Below are 20,445 nucleotides of genomic sequence, written 5' to 3' on the forward strand. Positions count from 1 at the left end.
CGAGGTGAAGGAAGGCGGGCTTTACGCCTTATACGCCCTCTGGGGGCCGTGGGGTTAGCAGGCTGACCATCAGCAGTCCTCCGAAGAGGAGTCTCTGCGAGTGAACTCCCCCGAGGGGGAGAATCAACAGCAGGAGAAACTGTTGGACTTAGCTCCTCCCTCGAAAGATGTTCGGAGGGGGGAACTAAGCCTTCAGCTACATCAGCAACATCAGGAGCAGAGGTTTGATACAACTCATCGGAAGCCTTTGCCACAACAACGTCGATGATAGACAGAGGATCAACCTCTGCTAAAGTCGGCGATTGTTTGACAGCTGCCCCCAACCTGATCATGTCAAACAAGGCTTCCTTGGAGGGCAAACCCTCAAGCCCCAAGGAAGCCCAAAGTTGCAACAAAACATTATGTCACATTTACTTTTAAATACTCCCCCGCGGGAGGAGGAGGAGCTGCCTCGCTATGGGAGGTAACTCCCTCTCCCAAACCCTGAGATCGTCAACAGAACTACGCCCTACGCTACCACTCAACAGTTTCTCGAAAGAAACCGATCGAGTGGGAGCTTTGGAGGAGGTTTGGGCCAGGGAAGAAGAGCCCTTGGGATTTTCTCCTTTCAAAGAAACCTTCGAAGGAGAAATATCCAGTCTGGACTACTACTTCCGGCGCCGGGAAAATCTCTCCCACTGGGAGGTAGACCACTCCCTACACTCACCACACACATTATTCTTATCACACCGTTCGCCCCTACTATAAGGACACAAGGTGTGGGGGTCCGGTTCGACCGCCGACATATACGTACCACAAGGGCGGTCAGTCAGGTAAACCAGGACACTTACGCATCGCAGAGGCCAACTTTTCACACACACTGTCAAGGGAAAAGCAAACAAAAGATTAGCAATGGCTGTCAAAGAAGGCGAGAGTGACAGCGGACACATCCGACTACCACCTGAGCAAAGAGCAAAGTGAGCTCAAGCACAGGTGTGTGTGTGTAGGGGGGGGGGAGCAAGCTACCCTCCCTAACCACCGCTAACTAGCGGTGGGGTAGTAAACCCTCGTTAAAATTCTAATGGCTCGTCATTTCAGCTACGCCGAAAGTAATTACCCATATTAAATAGCGTGGTTTGTATTTCAGTTACGAAACAAAAATGCATTACTGTACTATTGGCTAGTGAATTTTTGCGATTTTCAAAGCACGAGTTTTATGACCAAGACCTGTTTACCTACGAGTTGCACTTTACCCATCTTTATCTATGACTACTGTATTTGACTATGCCTCTTCTCAGATTGCCCAATCAGATGCTAGATACATATTAAGCAACAGGTTTTATTAGATTTTCATGAGTCATTAAAAAATGAAAAGAGCCTCAATTCCTCATTTCATTCATGAGTCTTATGATCGACAGTTGTGAGGTTTGTAAACTGATCAAATTCAACACAGTTTTATTTTAAGTAATAATTCCGAAACTTTGAAAATTTTACGTAACCACGGTGTTCTTCCCAAGATAATAAGTGTCCTACTTATGTTAATTTATCACACCAAAATTTGTAAACACATTAGACCTGTAATGTAATTTGGGGTTTCCTGCAACGCCGGTCGTTCCAATGCTATTGTACCCTTCACCCTGAAACACCAGACTCCTCCAGCTGACAAGGTTGAACAATATGGTATCCTATGTCAACTTAACAATGCTAAAACATTACGGTTCATTAAATAGTGATCCACGCAGCTGGCTTACACAGCACATACAGGTAGGCTACCACTTCACATGACAGAATAGTAGTAATATTAGATTTACTTAGTGAGCAAAGCACATTAGAGATGCAGCAAATTACAATGCTTAGGAGACCATGTCCAAGTTAAATATTTAGAAATCGGTGCTCGAAAGAGGTACTGTAGTACCTATACATACGATTTTAATTCATTCCGGGAACTGCTTCGTATATAAAAACGATCGTATGTTGGAGCAAATATTCCCATGAGAATACACTGTAATTTTTATAATTCGTTCCTCAGCCCAAAAACCCATGATAACTCTTTAATAAATTGCTGCACATAATTACACATAAAATTAATACAATTGCATAATACAGAAATATCCGACGCTCGATTGGCGCCCCTCCGACGTGCTGCCGTCTACCGGCGTAAACAAGAAACTGCGATCGACGCTTCGAGAAAATTCTACACGTCTGATCTATGTCGGATGTTAGAGCAAGACTTCGGGTGTCAAGACGAAAATTTGATCGAATTTTACTTTGGGTGTTGGAAAAATGTTATTTTCATTAGTAAAATAAATTTTTGAATATACTTACCCGATAATCATGTAGCTGTCAACTCTGTTGCCGACAGAAATCTACGGTCGGGATACGCCAGCGATCGCTATACAGGTGGGGGTGAACACCACAGCGCCATCTGTGGTCAGGTACTCCAGTACTTCTCGTCAACACCACCTCAATTTTTTCCTCGGTCCACTGGTTCTCTATGGGGAGGAAGGGTGGGTCAATTAAATCATGATTATCGGGTAAGTATATTCAAAAATTTATATTACTAATGAAAATAACATTTTTCAATATTAATCTTACCCGATAATCATGTAGCTGATTCACACCCAGGGTGGTGGGTGGAGACCAGCATACATGTTAACAAAGAAGCTAAGTATCCCGTATTTTATTTTATTAGTTATTCAAAAATAACATAAAATAAATAAGTACCTGGTAAGGAAGACGACTTGAACCATTACTCTGCCTTTATTAAGTACGTCTTTCTTACTGAGCGTAGCGGTCCTCTTAGGATGCTGAACGACTCTTAGGTGCTGAAGTATAAAGGGCTGCAACCCATACTAAAGGACCTCATCACAACCTTTAACCTCGGCGCTTCTCAAGAAAGAATTGACCACCCGCCAAATCAACAAGGATGTGGAAGGCTTCTTAGCCGACCGTACAACCCATAAAAAGTATTCAAGAGAAAGGTTAAAAAGGTTATGGGATTATGGGAATGTAGTGGCTGAGCCCCCGCCTACTACTGCATTCGTTGCTACGAATGGTCCCAGGGTGTAGCAGTTCTCGTAAAGAGACTGGACATCTTTGAGATAGAATGATGCGAACACTGACTTGCTTCTCCAATAGGTTGCATCCATAACACTCTGCAGAGAACGGTTCTGTTTGAGGGCCACTGAAGTAGCCACAGCTCTCACTTCATGTGTCCTTACCTTCAGCAAAGCAAGGTCTTCTTCCTTCAGATGAGAATGTGCTTCCCTAATCAGGAGCCTGAATAGGTAAGAAACTGAGTTCTTAGACCTTGGAAGAGAAGGCTTCTTGATAGCACACCATAAGGCTTCTGATTGTCCTCGTAAAGGTTATGACCTTTTTAGATAGTACCTAAGAGCTCTAACTGGGCAAAGTACTCTCTCCAGTTCGTCCCCCACCAAGTTGGACAGGCTTGGGATCTCGAACGACTTAGGCCAAGGACGGGAAGGAAGCTCGTTTTAGCAAAAAACCGAGCTGCAAGGAACATGTAGCCGTTTCAGATGTGAAAACTATGTTCCTGCTGAAGGCGTGGATCTCACTTACTCTTTTAGCTGTTGTCAAGCACACGAGGAAAAGAGTTTTTAATGTGAGGTCCTTAAAAGAGGCTGATTGGAGAGGTTCAAATCTTGATGACATAAGGAACCTTAGGACCACGTCTAGATTCCAGCCTGGAGTGGACAACCGACGTTCCTTTGAGGTCTTAAAAGACCTAAGGAGGTCCTGTAGATCTTTGTTGGTGGAAAGATCCAAGCCTCTGTGGCGGAAAACCGCTGCCAACATACTTCTGTAACCCTTAATCGTAGGAGCTGAAAGGGATCTTACGTTCCTTAGATGTAACAGGAAGTCAGCAATCTGGGTTACAGTGGTACTGGATGAGGAAACTGCATTGGCCTTGTACCAGCTTCGGAAGACTTCCCCTTTAGACTGATAGACTCTGAGAGTGGATGTCCTCCTTGCTCTGGCAATCGCTCTGGCTGCCTCCTTCGAAAAGCCCCTAGCTCTTGAGTGTCTTTCGAAAGTCTGAAGGCAGTCAGACGAAGAGCGTGGAGGTTTGGATGTACCTTCTTTACGTGAGGTAGACGTAGAAGGTCCACTCCTAGAGGAAGAGTCCTGGGAATGTCGACCAGCCATTGCAGTACCTCTATGAACCATTCTCTCGCGGGCCAGAGCGGAGCCAACCAACGTCAGCAGTGTCCCTTTGCGAGAGGCGAACTTCTGAAGTACCCTGTTGACAATCTTGAACGGCGGGAATGCATACAGGTCGAGATGGGACCAATCCAGCAGAAAAGCATCCACGTGAACTGCTGCTGGGTCTGGAATCGGAGAACAATACAACGGGAGCCTCTAGGTTTTCGAGGTAGCGAACAGATCTATGGTTGGCTGACCCCACAGGGCCCAAAGTCTGCTGCAAACATTCTTGTGAAGGGTCCACTCTGTGGGGATGACCTGACCCTTCCGGCTAAGGCGATCTGCCATGACATTCATATCGCCCTGAATGAACCTCGTTACCAGCGTGAGCTTTCGATCTTTTAACCAGATGAGGATGTCCCTTGCGATCTAGAACAACTTCCACGAATGAGTCCCTCCCTGCTTGGAGATGTAAGCCAAGGCTGTGGTGTTGTCAGAGTCCACCTCCACCACCTTGTTAAGCTGGAGGGACTTGAAGTTTATCAAGGCCAGATGAACCGCCAACAGCTCCTTGCAATAGATGTGAAGTGTCCTTAGCTCCTGATTCCATGTTCCCGAGCATTCCTGTCCGTCCAAAGTCGCACCCCAGCCCGTGTCTGATGCGTCAGAGAAGAGACGGCGGTCGGGTTTCTGAACAGCCAAAGGTAGACTTCCTTGAGAAGAAAGCTGTTCTTTCACCACGTGAGAGTAGACCTCCTCTCTTCGGAAACAGGAACTGAGATCGTCTCTAGCGTCATGTCCTTTATCCAGTGAGCCGCTAGATGATACTGAAGGGGGGGAGGTGGGGTCTCCCTAACTCGATGAACAGGGCCAGCGATGAAAGTGTCCCTGTTAGACTCATCCACTACCTGACTGAGCATCGGTTCCTTCTCAGCATGCTCTGGATGCAATCTAGGGCTTAGTATATCTTTGGGGCCGACGGAAAAGCCCGAAAAGCTCGACTCTGAAGATCCATACCCAGGTAGACAATGGTCTGGGATGGGACGAGCTGGGACTCCTCAAAATTGACCAGGAGGCCCAGTTCCTTGGTCAGATCCATAGTCCATCTGAGAATCTCCAGACAGCGACGACTTGTGGGAGCTCTTAAAAGCTAGTCGTCTGATGGAGCCGGACACAAGATCATGGTACTGCTGCACAGTCTGTGAACTGTCAACCATGGGGAAGCGAGGAAGTACAGTGACAACCCGAAGCTGTCTAGACTGTCTGGGTCGTACAGACAACTCCTTATCGGGTTGCTGAGGTTGCCGCACTGCGTCACAACAAGTCACTTCTGCTGGTTGTTGAACGTCTTCCCAGTGACACACTGACTCCGTAAACAAAAGATCCTCTAACAAGGACTAAGCTTGGACTGCATGTCTTGCAACACAGCTCAAGGTCTATGGGAGCAGGTGTGGTAACAGACGGGGTTAGCGACTGAAGTGGAACCATTACCCTCCCTGGAAGCATGCTATGCTTAAATAAAAGTCCATAGGAGGCTAAGCAGCTAAAGGCTCCTCTCCAAATGACAGAGTCCTCAAGAGAAAATCAGAAGGAGGGAGAATAGCACTTTTTCATCTACAGGAACCATATCCGAGAAAAGCTAAGTTCTCTCAGTGAGGGTTTCACTGGTGCAAAAGCAGCAGACTAGAAGGCAACGTTATGAAACTGCTTGACAGTCTAGTGAGTTGGCAACAACCAAAGATGTGTGACTGAGAAGCATGCGGTAAGGTATGCAGAGCATACTGTATGCAGAGCATGCTGTATGTAGAGCATGCTGTAAGGTAAGCAGAGCATGTTGCATGGCGTGCGGCTTATGCTGCATGGGATGAGGCTCATGCTGCATGGGATGAGGCTCATGCTGCATGGTATGAGACTCATGCTGCATGGGATGAGGCTCAAGCTGCAAGGGATGAGGCTTATGCCGCATGCGTTGAGGAGGATGCCGCATAGTATGAGGCTCCTGCCTCATGGGTTGAGGCGGTTGCCGCATAGCATGAGGCTCCTGCCTCATGGTTTGAGGAGGATGCCGCATAGCATGAGGCTCCTCATAGCATGAGACTCCTGCCTCATGGGTTGAGGAGGATGCCGCATAGCATGAGGCTCCTGCCTCATGGGTTGAGGAGGATGCCGCATAGCATGAGGCTGCCTCATGGGTAGAGGAGGATGTCGCATAGCATGAGGCTCCTGCCTCATGGGTTGAGGAGGATGCCGCATAGCATGAGGCTCCTGCCTCATGGTTTGAGGAGGATGCCGCATAGCATGAGGCTCCTGAGAGGTTCCTGCCTCAAGAGTTGCGTCTGCCTCAAGGGTTGAGGAGGTAGCTGCGCAGAGAGAGGCTCATGCTGTGAAGAATGCGGTTGCTGCATGCGTTGAGGCGGCTGCCTCATAGCATGAGGTTCCTCAAGAGTTGAGGCTCTTGCCTCAAGAGTTGAGGTTCTTGCCTCAAGAGTGGAGGTGGCTGCCGCAAGAGTTGAGGTTGCTGCCTCAAGGATGGTGGAGGTTGCCGCAACGCAAGAGGTTGCTGCCTCGAGGATGGAGGAGGTTGTCGCAACACATGAAGCTCCTGCCTCAAGGGTAGAGGAGGTTGCTGCAAAGCATAAGGCTCCTGCCTCAAGTGTTGAGGAGGTTGCCGCATAGCAAGAGGCTCCTGCCTCAAGGAAAGTGGAGGTTGCTGCACAGCGCTGGTATCTGGCAACTCCCAATGCGGCAGCTCACGCGTGGAGGTAGGTTGAGGAACCTCAACATCATACGTCTGGCAGGGTGGACTGCGCAGAGGTGGAGTTGAGGCGGCTGCCTCATGAGCGCTCGCAGGAGGAGGTGTGCTAACCTTCTCTGCCTGAAACTCCTGCATCAACACCGCAAGCTGAGACTGCATTGTCAGCAGCATAGACCACTAGAGTTTAAGAAAGACAACAACAAACGGAGCTACTGTCCGTTGAAACTGAGGGTCTAAAACAGCTGGTGCGGCAACAGACGGAGTTACTGTCTGTTGCGATACCACCTTGCCTCTCTGGGGGGTGTGCAGTTGTCGTACTGCAGCAAGTCCGAACTGACCCAGTGCTAATGGCACCACCTAGGAGTTGGACTTGCGCGGAAGGGACCGACTTGCACTTAAAAGCTGCAAGATTTGGTCCATGGTTTCTGCGAGAAACCTCTTCCGCAGACGAGGAATAAAAGGGCTCTCTCGTCTTTGTGTGGGTGGGGTGATCACGTCGGCTACGTGAGTTGGTAACACCCGAAACCACGGAGAGAAACGTCTGTTCGTCGATCAAGGCCTGCTGAACCCATAAGTCCTTCGACATTACTTCTCCCCTGGGCTTGGGAGCTTGTAAGAGGTCCCAGACTAGGCGAACAACTGGCACGAACAGACGAACCCTCGAACGCAACACTGTAACACTTTGCGCTTATCACTTTATCACTTTTGATTTTCTGTTTGCACTTATTTCACTGAACTCGAAACTTTAAGTGGTTTGTACCTGAAACACGCAATTCTATCCTTCATTAAAAGTTAGTAATTGCGAAAACAGTATTACAATGTAACAGAAAAACATAATGAAAGATAAATAATTCAGTGGCTGGAAAAGAGACTAAACACTAGATCAAATAAACTACGTTTAAAATCTCTCACCGCATAAAGCCTGAGAACAAGAATAAAACTCTAGAAACGTTTACCTTCTTCCCCTAAAGAGACTAGGGAGAAGAGCAAAAACGATAACAACGTTACCCGCTTGAACGAAACGTTTATCCTCCTCTCTCTCCCTCCGTCTCTATCTCTCTCTCTCTCTCTCTTGACTTAGCACCTGAGAGAAGAGCCCAATTATATATATCGTTAAAACATATTATTGTTAAAGGAAAAAAACTGAAAGATTTCCCAAATAAAAAGTTCCTTTATTAGAATTAAAACCATTTAAGCTAAGAAAGAATGAACAAAACGCTAGAATCGGTTTACTCTTACTGCAACGTGACACCGTGATAGACTCTCTCTCTATCGTAACGATAGAGCGCAAGTTGAACGTTCTGAACGTCAACAACTGCAGAGACAAAACAAAACGTTAGTTCAACTTTGAAAACAGTACAAGACTATCAAAGAAATTCTTTCAAAAACATTAAAATAGCATAATATGTTAACAGGTAAAAACGAAATGACGGGCTCAATGTTAATTAACTTCGGTTCCAAGAAAAGACCACCTACTATTAGGAAAGGTCGAAAATAAACAAATATAAAAATTAATTTTAATAAGTTTATATTAAAAGGAAGTTAATCAAAGAGGCCTATAAAAGGCGGAGAGATATAAAATAAATCTATAACTTTGTTAAGCAAAATTAAGAGAATCTATACTCTCTTCGACACCAACACTTCCGTCTAAGGGAAGGGTCGGCCATTTAAAAGTGAAAGAGAGTTCATACTCTCTTCGTACCAAAATTAAATAAAAAATTAAATCAAATTAATTCCAAAAACTTGCTAAGCTAATGATATAGCTTCCTGAATAGCGAAGGCTAAACTCTAGAGCAAATACATCACCAAATCGTGAGCAATAACTCCAGAATCAACAGCGTATCCATGTAGGTCTAGCCGGAGGCACGACAGAGGAAAAATTGAGGTGGTGTTGACAAGAAGTACTGGAGTACCTGACCACAGATGGCGCTGTGGTGTTCACCCCCACCTGTATAGCGATCGCTGGCGTATCCCGACCGTAGATTTCTGTCGGCAACAGAGTTGACAGCTACATGATTATCGGGTAAGATTAATATTGAAAATTCGTATGTAATGACAATCGTATGTAGAGGTTCCACTGTACCTCTGCTGAAATTATTCCATAGGTAGTGTTTCACTCTTATTTTTACATGGAAATAATTTTTTCTTCATGTTTCCTCATTGTTTTCTTGATTTCTGCTATAATCTTCCATAAATCATTAGTTTTCCTTTCGCCCCACCCAAAACCTCAATTCCCACCAGGGTAACACCCATTACTGCGGTATGTAGGGCGGTAGCAATCAGAAAACTATACTTCTGGGGAAGATAAAATTGGAACACAATAAAGGAAACTAAAAAAAAAAAAAAAAAAATCACGTAAAAAATGGCTGGGTGGGAGATTACTGAAATTTTACCCTGGTCTGATGCAAAAAAATATGTACCCATGTTTTTCAAATTTTAGAAGTTATAAATTTCAAGAAGTTACAAGGAAAAACCACTTTAAAAAATTAAACACTAGAATGCCATCTAAACTAAGGTTCCCCATTTAACGAAACCTAGGAGCCTTATCCTTACCTACCGGTTCAATTAGAGAATGGTGAAACATTAGGACATTGAAACTTGCATAATTGAATACTATAGACCTTTAACAGGATACTATTTTATCCCTTTTACCCCCAGGGTAATGTTAAATTTCCAACACATTTTGCTATATATATTTTTTAAATTGCTCTAACAGCCTTAATTTATTTCATAGAGAGGTCATGTTGGTCTCATTCTTTTGTAAAATGCCAGAAGTTTCTCATAAAGTTATCAAAAATATGCAAAAACATGTAAATAACAGTGTATTGCAAGAACGTACCGGTACGTCCTTTGGAGGTGAAAGGGTTAAATACCATATACTAATGACGGAAACCTCTATTGACGAAGTTACAAATTTAAAAAAAAAAAAAATCTTGCTCCTTTTGTCATATCACATACTGTAGAGTAACCTTCCAGCTAGTAGTTCAGAATAACACTGATAATAAAATGTTAGGATAGAAATGTGTGTTTAATATATTTAGTTTGATCATTGGAAATGGAAACCAAGTCCATGCTCCAACTGATGCTAGAAGCACGAAGCTACAATTTGACCCCAAAATACTAGCCCACGGGGATAATGTGCATAGCAAAACATAGTCCAGTTGCCAGAATATAGGAGCATTGAGACAATGCTTAATCAAAAATGAAGCGAACAAATGGCAGAACAAATACCAATAAATCATTAGCTCAATTAAGTAAGGAAATATTTGTAATACAGTACTGTACGATGAACAATACTGTACTACGAACGATACTATAGAAAATGGGATGGAAAACTCTTGTTATCTATGCATCCAGAAGTCCTGACAAACAAGAGCTCCAGTGTTTCATTACTGTTACTCTGTTTTGATGACAGTAATTTTTTTTTATTACGATGACTTTTTGTATGACAATGACAGACGGAAACAAAGTTTGGTTAACCCTTTTACCCCCAAAGGACGTACTGGTACGTTTCACAAAACTCATCCCTTTACCCCCATGGACGTACCGGTACGTCCTTGCAAAAAAACTGCTATTTACCTTTTTTTTGCATATTTTTGATAATTTTTTGAGAAACTTCAGGCATTTTCCAAGAGAATGAGACCAATCTGACCTCTCTATGACGAAAATTAAGGCTGTTAGAGCAATTTAAAAAAAATATATGCTGAAAAATGTGCTTGAAAAAAAATAACCCCTAGGGGTTAAGGGTTGGAAAGTTCCAAATAGCCTGGGGGTAAAAGGGTTAATATATGATACTTCAACTACTAGCAAAACTGGAATTCACTATAAGAAATGGATGAATGCTAGCTAGATTGCCATTCTTCTCTCTATGTTTAATGGGAGCTAGTACACAACTTACGTATCCAGTTAAAATGTGAAATATATCTTTCACTTCAAGTCCATTGTTTACATTTGAGAGATTGATGGCGAGTTATTATGCATGCATTGGTTCTGATCGATTTGGGAGCTTTCCGTTACAATGACGTAATCATTACCTGGCTTTTTTAACCAATTACAAGCTTCTAAATATTCATGCACAGACTTGGATGTTGTTCTGCAACAGCAATCAATTTCCCACCCTCCCCTTCAGTTTCAACTACACTACCATCATGAAAAGACGTCTCCAAGAGGGAAGTACGATCCATTTAAAAATTTAGTGTAATTTAATCTATAGAGGCAATGGATTATGATGAAAACGTTCTCTGTTCAGTGTATAGCTATTGTTGGTCATGTGAAATTAAAAAATATCCCAGAAAGTGACCAAAGGGGGGAGAGGGGATGCACAGCACATCCATGTACCACTTGCCACAACATACGAGCAGTGAGGTTATGTTTATTTGGAGCGAAGCGAGCCACAGCAGAGCAAAAACTATTAAAGGGCGTGAAATTATTCACAGAGAATTGTTACTTAAATTTTCATCCGCTTGTGTTTATTTAGTATTTCTGTCCATCATTATTGCTGCAAATCACTTGTTTTTGGCATTACCATACCCACAAAAAGCCCAGTATCCAACTGGCATCCCCTTAGCCTTATTGTCTTAATATATGGGGTCCAAACACTTAGAAAACGGGTGGTTTTCCCCATTAACCATGGTCAGAAATGCATAAAACACAAGATAGTGAGTAGGAAAAATGAATGGTTCATTTAGGTAATTGGTTTGAAATTAAAGTACAGTATTGTATCACATATTTACCCAAAAGTTTTCAAGCTCAATCAAATATTATTGTACTGTATTACAGGGCAATGTAACCTAGGAAAAAAAAAAAACCTACTTTTTCTTACAGAAAAAATTACGCTCTCTTCAAAGCCAACTAATTTCTGCCAGGAATCACTATTAAAAATGTTAAAAACACCACATTATACATTAAAAATCAGTCTTATTTTCTACAAACCCTTCATTGTACAATTCTATAATTTTACCTACCTACTTACCAGGTGGGCTTAAGGCCCCAAACCCTTAGAACGACTTATCTTCAGCTACCCTAATTCTATCCTGTGTTTGCTTCCCAACCAGCTTCATTCCTGGCAAGGTTACACCAACACGTCGTTAATAGTGAAACTAATCTTCGTACTATCGTCTTTCAGATGGGAATCCACATTTTCCCCTTGAAGAAAACGTATTTGACAAGTAATAAACCTTACGCTTGTCCTAAACAACTATATGCTGTAGGCCTTCACCCTAGTGTTTTGGACAACTAAGAACAAAAACTCATGGGTATCTTATTCTGTTTGATTTTGTTTCCTAACTATCCGTAATAGGTTACTAATACTTGGATAAATTATCCTTTGGGACAAGCTAATACATGGAAGATAACAGAACTTACCTGATCATAGCTTGAATCTCAATTCTATATCACTAATATTTTAGCTCCAAATGTTTGATATTCTTCACTCCTCTTGTCTAAAACTATTTCTCTTAACTCCAATTTCATGTTAGGTATAACTAACCTTGAATAAGCCAAGTATATTTTAGCCTAAAACCATTTACATATCACCAGTCACCACACAGTTAACACTTTACAATTGTACGTGATTAACAGTGTTGCCAGATGGGTTAGTCCATAAATCCCCAAAACTCGCAATAAAAAATCCCCGTTTCCACAAATATACTTTCTTCTGATCTTTTAGGCTTCACTAATATAGAAATTACTCACTATACTTCATATAAGTGCAAGCAAACTAATTGCAGCAATATAAAGGTTTACTTATCTTTGTTTCTTCTACATAGAAATTTTCACAGAATATCCCTATCAAACAGCCAAAAATTCCCAAATCTAGGGATAAATTCCCATAGCTGGCAACACTGTATGCGAATCATGTTTTGTTTACAATTCCAAGGCAATGACACATAAATCAGAAGAGTTAATTTTTGAAGAAAATCTACCAACCTTCTACAATAGATGGCGCCACTGAAGACTGTAACGGTCGTTGACATTGGATATGTTACGGAATATTAATATATTTGCGTAAAAGGAGCTCATGATCCATCGATGTCCAGTTTTCATGCTCAACGTTGTTACTATTTTTGAATGATTTATTGTTAATTTGTTCTCATCATTTATTTATTTCCTTATTTCATTTCCTCTCTGGGCTATTTTTCCCTATTGGAGCCCTTGGGCTTATAGCATCTTGCTTTTCCAACTAGGCTGTAACTTACAAAGAGGAGAGACAGGTACAGTAGGTGGAGATGTAATGGGAGGTGTCCTGAATTTAGAATAAGAATGACAGTTCAAGATATAAAGGTGAATGAACGTAATTTATCTCGGACTATTAAAGCAGTTCATGAATTCTCAAATAAGTTTCACATGTGTGGTTGTGTAGCCTATACATATGTATCAAAATTTATATACTTGCTTTACTTACTTGTTTTGGGGTTTAAATCCAACCCTCCACTGAAGTCGAGTGAACTACTCGGGCGGGTCCATATCAATTATCTAACGAAACATTTTCATTATAACTTATACAATTGTTTGATTGTAGCATCTTCCAAATTACATGATCTTGTGAAAAGTAATGTCTTTAGTTTCTTTTTAAATTCAATTGCTCCATTTAGGTCCTTCATTTCAGTTGGCAGTTTATTATAATGTCTAGGCGCACAGTAGCAAAAAGCCCTTTCACCAAATTTACTATTTGTTCTTGGTTCAGATAGCCTATGTTTGTCACTCATGTGTCTTATGGTAACATTTGTTTCTAGTTCTAGTTTATTCAGGCATTCTTTTAGATAATTTGGTTCAGTATCTTAAACGTTAGTAAGAGTAGCTAGTATTCGATTCTAGCCTTTACCGGCAGCCACTGTAATTTAATTAGATATAATCGAACAGTGCATAAAAAAGCGATATAATTAATCTACAGTAGTACACCATCTGTCTTCATTGATCCAATTCAAAGATATTGCAATTTTTTTCGGTCACGAAAATATACCTGACATTTAATGCTGTATTACATTTTTGGCCTTTCAATGTTACCCTCATACAGGAATGTATGTATAAGGATTCAAACATCCGCCTTGAGTTACGCATACGTGGCATATTATCTGCAAGACCAATTAAACATTAATATTCTCCACTGAAATGGCCAAGAACGTCTGAGGAACGTCTTATATTATGTAAAGTCCAATCTGTACAACTTATTATTATTATTATTATTATTATTATTATTATTATTATTATTATTATTATTATTATTATTATTATTATTATTATTATTATTATTATTAGGCCCATTACTTGCTAAGCCACAACAACCCTAGCTGTAAAAGCAGTATGCTATAAGCCTTAGGGCCCCAGCATGGAAAATAGCTCAGTGAGGAAAGGAAATATACTACGAGAGAAGTTAAAGAATAGTAACATTAACATAAATCTATTATATATAAACTATAAAAACTCCTAGACATTTACAACTACTATGTTCAACAGTGCACATAGTCCGCCACAAGACAACACCTCAATCATTGATGGACCCAAAACTGGAGAAAATGACATATGATGACAAAGGTAAGGAAAAACATCTGTTGGTAATTTAATTAACAAATACACCAACTAAAATTACTGACAAAAAAACACGGGGTCGAACAGGGACTTAAGGACATTCCTATACTTAACACGGGGTCAACTTCAAATGGATATGTTGTAAACTTTGCTAATAAAATGATCAGAGAAGAGGCTACAAACAAAACTCAAACATTGGTTGCCGATACTGAAACGAGAAAAATCGAAAAATTAAAACCAAAAATAATATTTGTGAGGACAAGACGAGCAGAGAGAGAGAGAGAGAGACTGACAATTTATTTTACTGAACATGCAACGGTCACTACATTAGAGTTCGGACGGATAAATAGCCCGGGAGGGAAAGATTTCCAACCGCCACAATCATTTGTTTTCATTCAAATATAAATATAAAATACCAAGGCGGTAGCCTAATGAAATATACATTATTATACATGAATCTAAAGTTCTCAAAGAGCGCAACATCGTTATACAAAAAACCCACTATGGAATAAATACAAAATACAGAAAAGAGACCAGGGGGAGGAAACACGGAGGGTAAGACGATATCCTTACAATATGCTATGCATACAATGATGAAGATGAAGTAGTAAATTACTTGATTCAAAGAAATCGTTACCTGGACCAAATCCAAAATATAGATGAGAAGATAAGTGTAGCCCTGAAGAAAAATGCTTCAGGTGGGACTAGCCACTATGTGCTGACATGTGATCCTGAAGTTCGGAGGCTATTCATGATAATGGGGACAAAGTTTTGTTACGATGGTTTACTTATGCGTGATAGGTACCACGTGATCACCTGCTACCACTGTCGGAGGTATAGACATCTTGAAAAAGATTGCAAGTCTAAGAATGATGATAAAGTTTGCGGGAAATGTTCAGGAAAACATTCCACCAAGGAGTGTAATTCGTAAATGTCAAAGCGTATTAACTGCAGATAGTTAAATAAACTAAATGAAAAAATAGTAAATTCTAGAGATTGCAAAGCTTATGACTTAAAACTGAAAAGACTAGCAGAAAATACTGTTCATGGATACTAAGGGCGTCAACAGCTGTGGCTATGTAAATATACAATTTGTGGGTAATAAAACTATTCAAATTTGAGAAATGATAAACGGGAAATATTTGGACATACTAGCATTATCTGAAACATGGTTAAATAATTTTGACAAGGCTAAGATCACAGAATTCTTTCACATACGGAGAGAGGGTAGGTCTAGGGCTGGTGTCGGACTCTATTCATATAGGTTACTCAAATCTCAAAATGAGAACAAATACTGTTATCTTCTTGGAAGAATTCTGTGCATTCATTGAGATGATTATCATGGAGAAAAATAAATTAATTATTTGTGGAGACTTAATTTTTTGGAGGGATGACGAATTAAACGCTTTGACATTTAGTGAGTTACTGTATTAGAATCATCTATTAGTGAATAGCGTCGACTGTACAACTGCTTTAGACAATGACGATTTAACAGTAAATGAGCAATGCGTGATATGAAATGTTGAATACTCTGAACGAACAAGGTAAAACGACAGTGGAGGTCCTGTAGAGAGTGGGGTTCCTCTGCTGTATGGGACCGGAAAAGCAGCCGTCAAAGTAGGCCTACAGTGCAACTCATACCAACAATATCCAAATGATAAACAAAGACTGAAGGGTTTACATTTACCATGCTGGAACAAAATTTCAAGAATCAAACATTTCTAAACCAATTTTTTTTCTTATTAATATTATTGGACAAGACAACCTTTCAAATTTTAGGAAAACTAAAAACATAATGTTAGAATCTGGGGATCAGATTATCCACATGTGACTAGGGAACTTCGCCGAGATAGTCCAAAGGTGAATATGTGGTATGGGGTCATGTGTAATCGAATCTGTGGTCAGGTTAGGCCTAGACATTAACTACTTGTAGATGTTTACCTTGACCTTGATACAAAATAAGAAGAGGTGAATGGGGTGGTTAGAAATGGAAGGATAGGAACAGTTAAGGAATATAAATACTTAGGAGAATGGTGCTTAGATAAAGGAAACCATAGTCTCAGCATAAGCAAAATGGAATAAAAAATAGAATACATGGTACAGGAAATTAGGAAGTATTGAGACAGTAACAGAGTAGGAAATTTGGCATTGCCAGTGAGACTAAAGATCTATGAGATAGTAGTATTACCTACAATGTTTGCAAATATTGAGACATGGGGTGTAATACAAGAAAAAGAAATGAAAGATCTAAAGAGTAATCAGTACAAAATTATGAATATTTGAACAGGTTGCTACCACACCATACTGGGGGATAATAGTTGAAAAAGGAATTTGGCCGTTGAAAATAGAATAGAGTATAAAAGGGTGATGCTATATCATAATATCATAACATCAGATGACAAACGGTTAGTTAAGGAGGTAGTGGAAGATCAAATAAGAGAACCATATAGGGAATGTTGGGGAGAAAGTATCTACTGTATCATAGAAATATGCAAGAAAAATGATATTAGAATAGAAGAAGTAAGAAAGTATAAAAAACAAGAACTCAAAAAAGAAATAAAAAGTAAAGTGGCAAATGAAATTAAAAGATAGACAGAAGAAAATAAAGCAGAGATGACCAAACTGAGGTTTGTGAATAGTAATGGTAGAAAAGATTACATGGGAGAATTTGACACTGATGAAGTTGTAATAGTTATGAAAACAAGGTTAGATATGCTAGAATTAAAAGAAAATGGTGCTATTATAGTATGCTATCTACCGTCGAATTTCTACTATAGTAAGGTATCTACCACAAAGTATGTTATCCACCGTCAATGTTAATCCTCCTGTTTGATGAGGATTATCAAACAGATTACTTACCACCAGTATGTTATCCTCATTGGACTTTGATTATAGTTTAATAATATTTATTGGCTGGACAACATGGGTGCATAATTATAAGCAGTTTGTAGGGAAACTTTTATTACAAATTATTCAAAGCTCATCATACAATAATGTTACAAGTTATTCAAATAAAAAATCAAATATTACAAAACGGAAAGAAAATAATCTATGAAAAATATTCAATCAAAATTTTATTCTACTACTGCTTGTAAACATTATAGAAATAGGAATGATAATGATAGACTTTTTATGTGTTGTGTAGGGAGGCATATTTTTAACTGTAATGAGTTAAGGAAATTTAGAAATAATATCTTAGAAATAGGGAATTTAGAAGCCCCTACTAAATAGGTTGCCCGGTATATTGGAAAGGTCCTAGAAGTAAGAGAAGTAAAAGTATACAAGCTGAGCTGTCTGTGTAGAAGGTAACTAATGATAATGAATGTTCTGCAAAATGCAGCGCTTTGTACCTACTAAGCTTCATCTAGTAGTGTGCCCACAATCACAGTGTTGTGGAGAGAGCAACGAGGAACCTGGAACCTTGACCTTTCAATTGAATGTGCAGCACCACAATTATTATCATTATTACTTGCTGAGCTACAACCCTAGTTGGAAAAGTAGGATGCTATAAGCCCAGGGGCTCCAACAGGGAAAATAGCCCAGTGAGGAAAGGAAACAAGGAAAAATTAAATATTTCAAGAACAGTAACAACATTAAAATAAACATTTCCTACATAAACTGTAAGAGCTCTAACAAAACAAGAGGAAGATAAATTAGATGGAATAGTGAGCCCGAGTGTACCCTCAAGCACTTTTTTTTTAGGAAGATGGTGACTAAATATTCGTGGGTTTCTAAATCGAACGTTTCCAGACCAGTGATATTTAGGCCTATGGTCTATTGTTTTTACTGTATGATCACATGTAATTCATTCACAATTTACATAAGGTGCATATATATATATATATATATATATATATATATATATATATATATATATATATATATATATATATATATATATATATATATATATATATATATATATATATATATATATATATATATTTCATTTCTGTCTTACTTTTATTAATTTTTAGATTAAACAGGTCATACTGACATGTTCTTACATCTATTTTGTATTCTTATTATGTGTTCTACGTTCTTTCTAAAGTAACTGAGATTAGTAAGCAAATGGTGTTCAGGATACTTTTCACATTGTTAAAGTTTTAATGTGACTTTTAATCCTCCCGCGCATTTCCAATCAGTAAGGTGGGTGACGTGAATGGAAAGTGAGCTGTCATAAAACGACCAAGTTTCCCATATTTGATATTTGTGGATTATTTTCCATTTCGTAAAACCAATATCATTTTTTATTATTCTTGAAGTAAAATAAAAAAAAAAAAAACAATCGAACGCGGAATAATTCAATAATGTTCCATAGAGGAGTTTCAAATCTAGAGTTCGTTGGTTCGTTCGTTTTAGATTGCCTTTACCTTGTGTTGGCAACCCGTAAGAGGGAGATTGTTTGACAGGGAAATATTGAAATTAGTATTAATAATGAATTTGGGGATGATGAATTATCAATATTGATAATATAATGCGGAATAAAATAGCGTAAAAGATGAGAGGAAACGACAAAGATCCTCCTCCTTCTCCACCCCCACCTCCTCCACCGCCCGCCAACAGCTTGGCTCTGCTGATGTGACTAATTGACAGGAAAATATTAAAATCAATATTAATAACGAATTTGGAGATGATGAATTGAATATTGATAATATAATGCGGATAAAATAGCGTAAAAGATGAGGATACGGCAAAGATTATTATTCCTCCTCCTCCTCCTCCACCTCCCGCCAACAGCTTGGCTCTGCTCATGTGAATTGTGAGTCTGTGACCGTCACCAAACCAAACGCTCTTCAGTTTGTGTCGTAACTTGGTGAAGGAAACATCTCCTTCGTTTCTATCAACCATTTCTCACTTTCGTGTCATTTAAATCTTGCTTTTGATTTCACTGTACATAAACTAAATAGAAATATTATATCAATTGGACAAATTTGAGAACCTAACTAGTGTTATTCTTATATAACTGGTGGACACATTCTCTCATACGTCGAAGTGTTCTGCAAGGTATACAAGTAAGTCCATCGTTTGTTTGATGAAGCATTTACCTTTTTTGTCATTGTTTTATCGTTACTGTAGTGTAATATACACTTGATATTACTAAACCCAAGCTACAACCCTATTTAAAATAGCAGGATGTTATAAGCTCAAGGGCTCCAAGAGGGAAAAATAGCCCAGTGACGAAAGGAGATACACTACAAGAGAAGTAATGAACAGTTAAAATATTTGAAGAACCGCGGTTTTGAGCAATGGTAAACAGAAGTTATTGCATCTAAGAATTATTGATATTTGTTTAAATGTTACTGTTCTGAAGATATTTTATTTTTCCTTGTTTCCTTTCTCACTGGGCTATTTTTTCCTGCTGGGGCCCCTGGTCTTATAGCATCTGGCTTTTCCAACTAGGGTTGTAGCTTAGCAAGTAATAATGATAATAATAATAACAACAATAATGTATCATAGCGAGGTCTGGGATAAGTTACGTATAATTTATAATAATTGATTGTTTAGATTATATATATATATATATATATATATATATATATATATATATATATATATATATATATATATATATATATGAGAGAGAGAGAGAGAGAGAGAGAGAGAGAGAGAGAGAGAGAGAGAGAGAGAGAGAGAGAGAGAGAGAGGCGGAAGTTGAATAACGGTATATATCATTAATATCGTTTGCAAGTGTTGTCACACCTCTCAGTGGGCCAAGCAACTTGACCCATATTTACTGAAAATCTTTTTTGTAATACGCCTCTCTCTCTCTCTCTCTCTCTCTCTCTCTCTCTCTCTCTCTCTCTCTCTCTCTCTCTCTCTCTCTCTCTCTCTCTCGCTCTCACATCAAATATGCCATAAATACATCTATAATTGTTTTAACTAGGGACAGAAATACTTATCTTAAAAGGAATTTTGTAAATTTTCCTATAGGCCTATGCCTGTGATTCCTCGGCAGAGTGAATTCAAAAATAAAAGCCATATTTGGGCCTTATTTTAATAAATAAAAATCACAC

General features: G+C 39.5%; 2 protein-coding genes across 7 annotated transcripts in view; one reads left to right on the forward strand and one right to left on the reverse strand.

The window, feature by feature from the left end:
* The window catches only part of LOC137634919 (uncharacterized), a 66,885-nt gene extending 54,386 nt beyond the window's left edge, over positions 1-12,499 (reverse strand). The window contains exon 1 of one of the 3 annotated variants that reach the window (XR_011042591.1): positions 12,266-12,467. Coding sequence is in view for 1 of the 3 variants with exons in the window: in XM_068367478.1 (XP_068223579.1) it covers positions 12,266-12,273 (8 nt within the window). In the remaining 2 variants the exon portion in view is untranslated. Of the gene's footprint in view, positions 1-12,265 lie in introns of all 3 variants that reach the window. The other 2 variants (XM_068367479.1, XM_068367478.1) reach the window with 2 other exon arrangements.
* A 6,724-nt stretch (positions 12,500-19,223) lies between these two features.
* The window catches only part of LOC137634767 (sphingomyelin phosphodiesterase-like), a 138,299-nt gene continuing 137,077 nt past the window's right edge, over positions 19,224-20,445 (forward strand). For 3 of the 4 annotated variants that reach the window (XM_068367290.1, XM_068367293.1, XM_068367294.1), the window contains exon 1: positions 19,224-19,443. The gene's annotated coding sequence lies outside the window, so the exon portion shown is untranslated. The remainder of the gene's footprint in view (positions 19,444-20,445) is intronic. The other variant, XM_068367291.1, reaches the window with a different exon arrangement.

The sequence above is a fragment of the Palaemon carinicauda genome, chromosome 45, assembly GCF_036898095.1.
Source record: "Palaemon carinicauda isolate YSFRI2023 chromosome 45, ASM3689809v2, whole genome shotgun sequence".
NCBI classification, from domain to species: domain Eukaryota; kingdom Metazoa; phylum Arthropoda; class Malacostraca; order Decapoda; family Palaemonidae; genus Palaemon; species Palaemon carinicauda.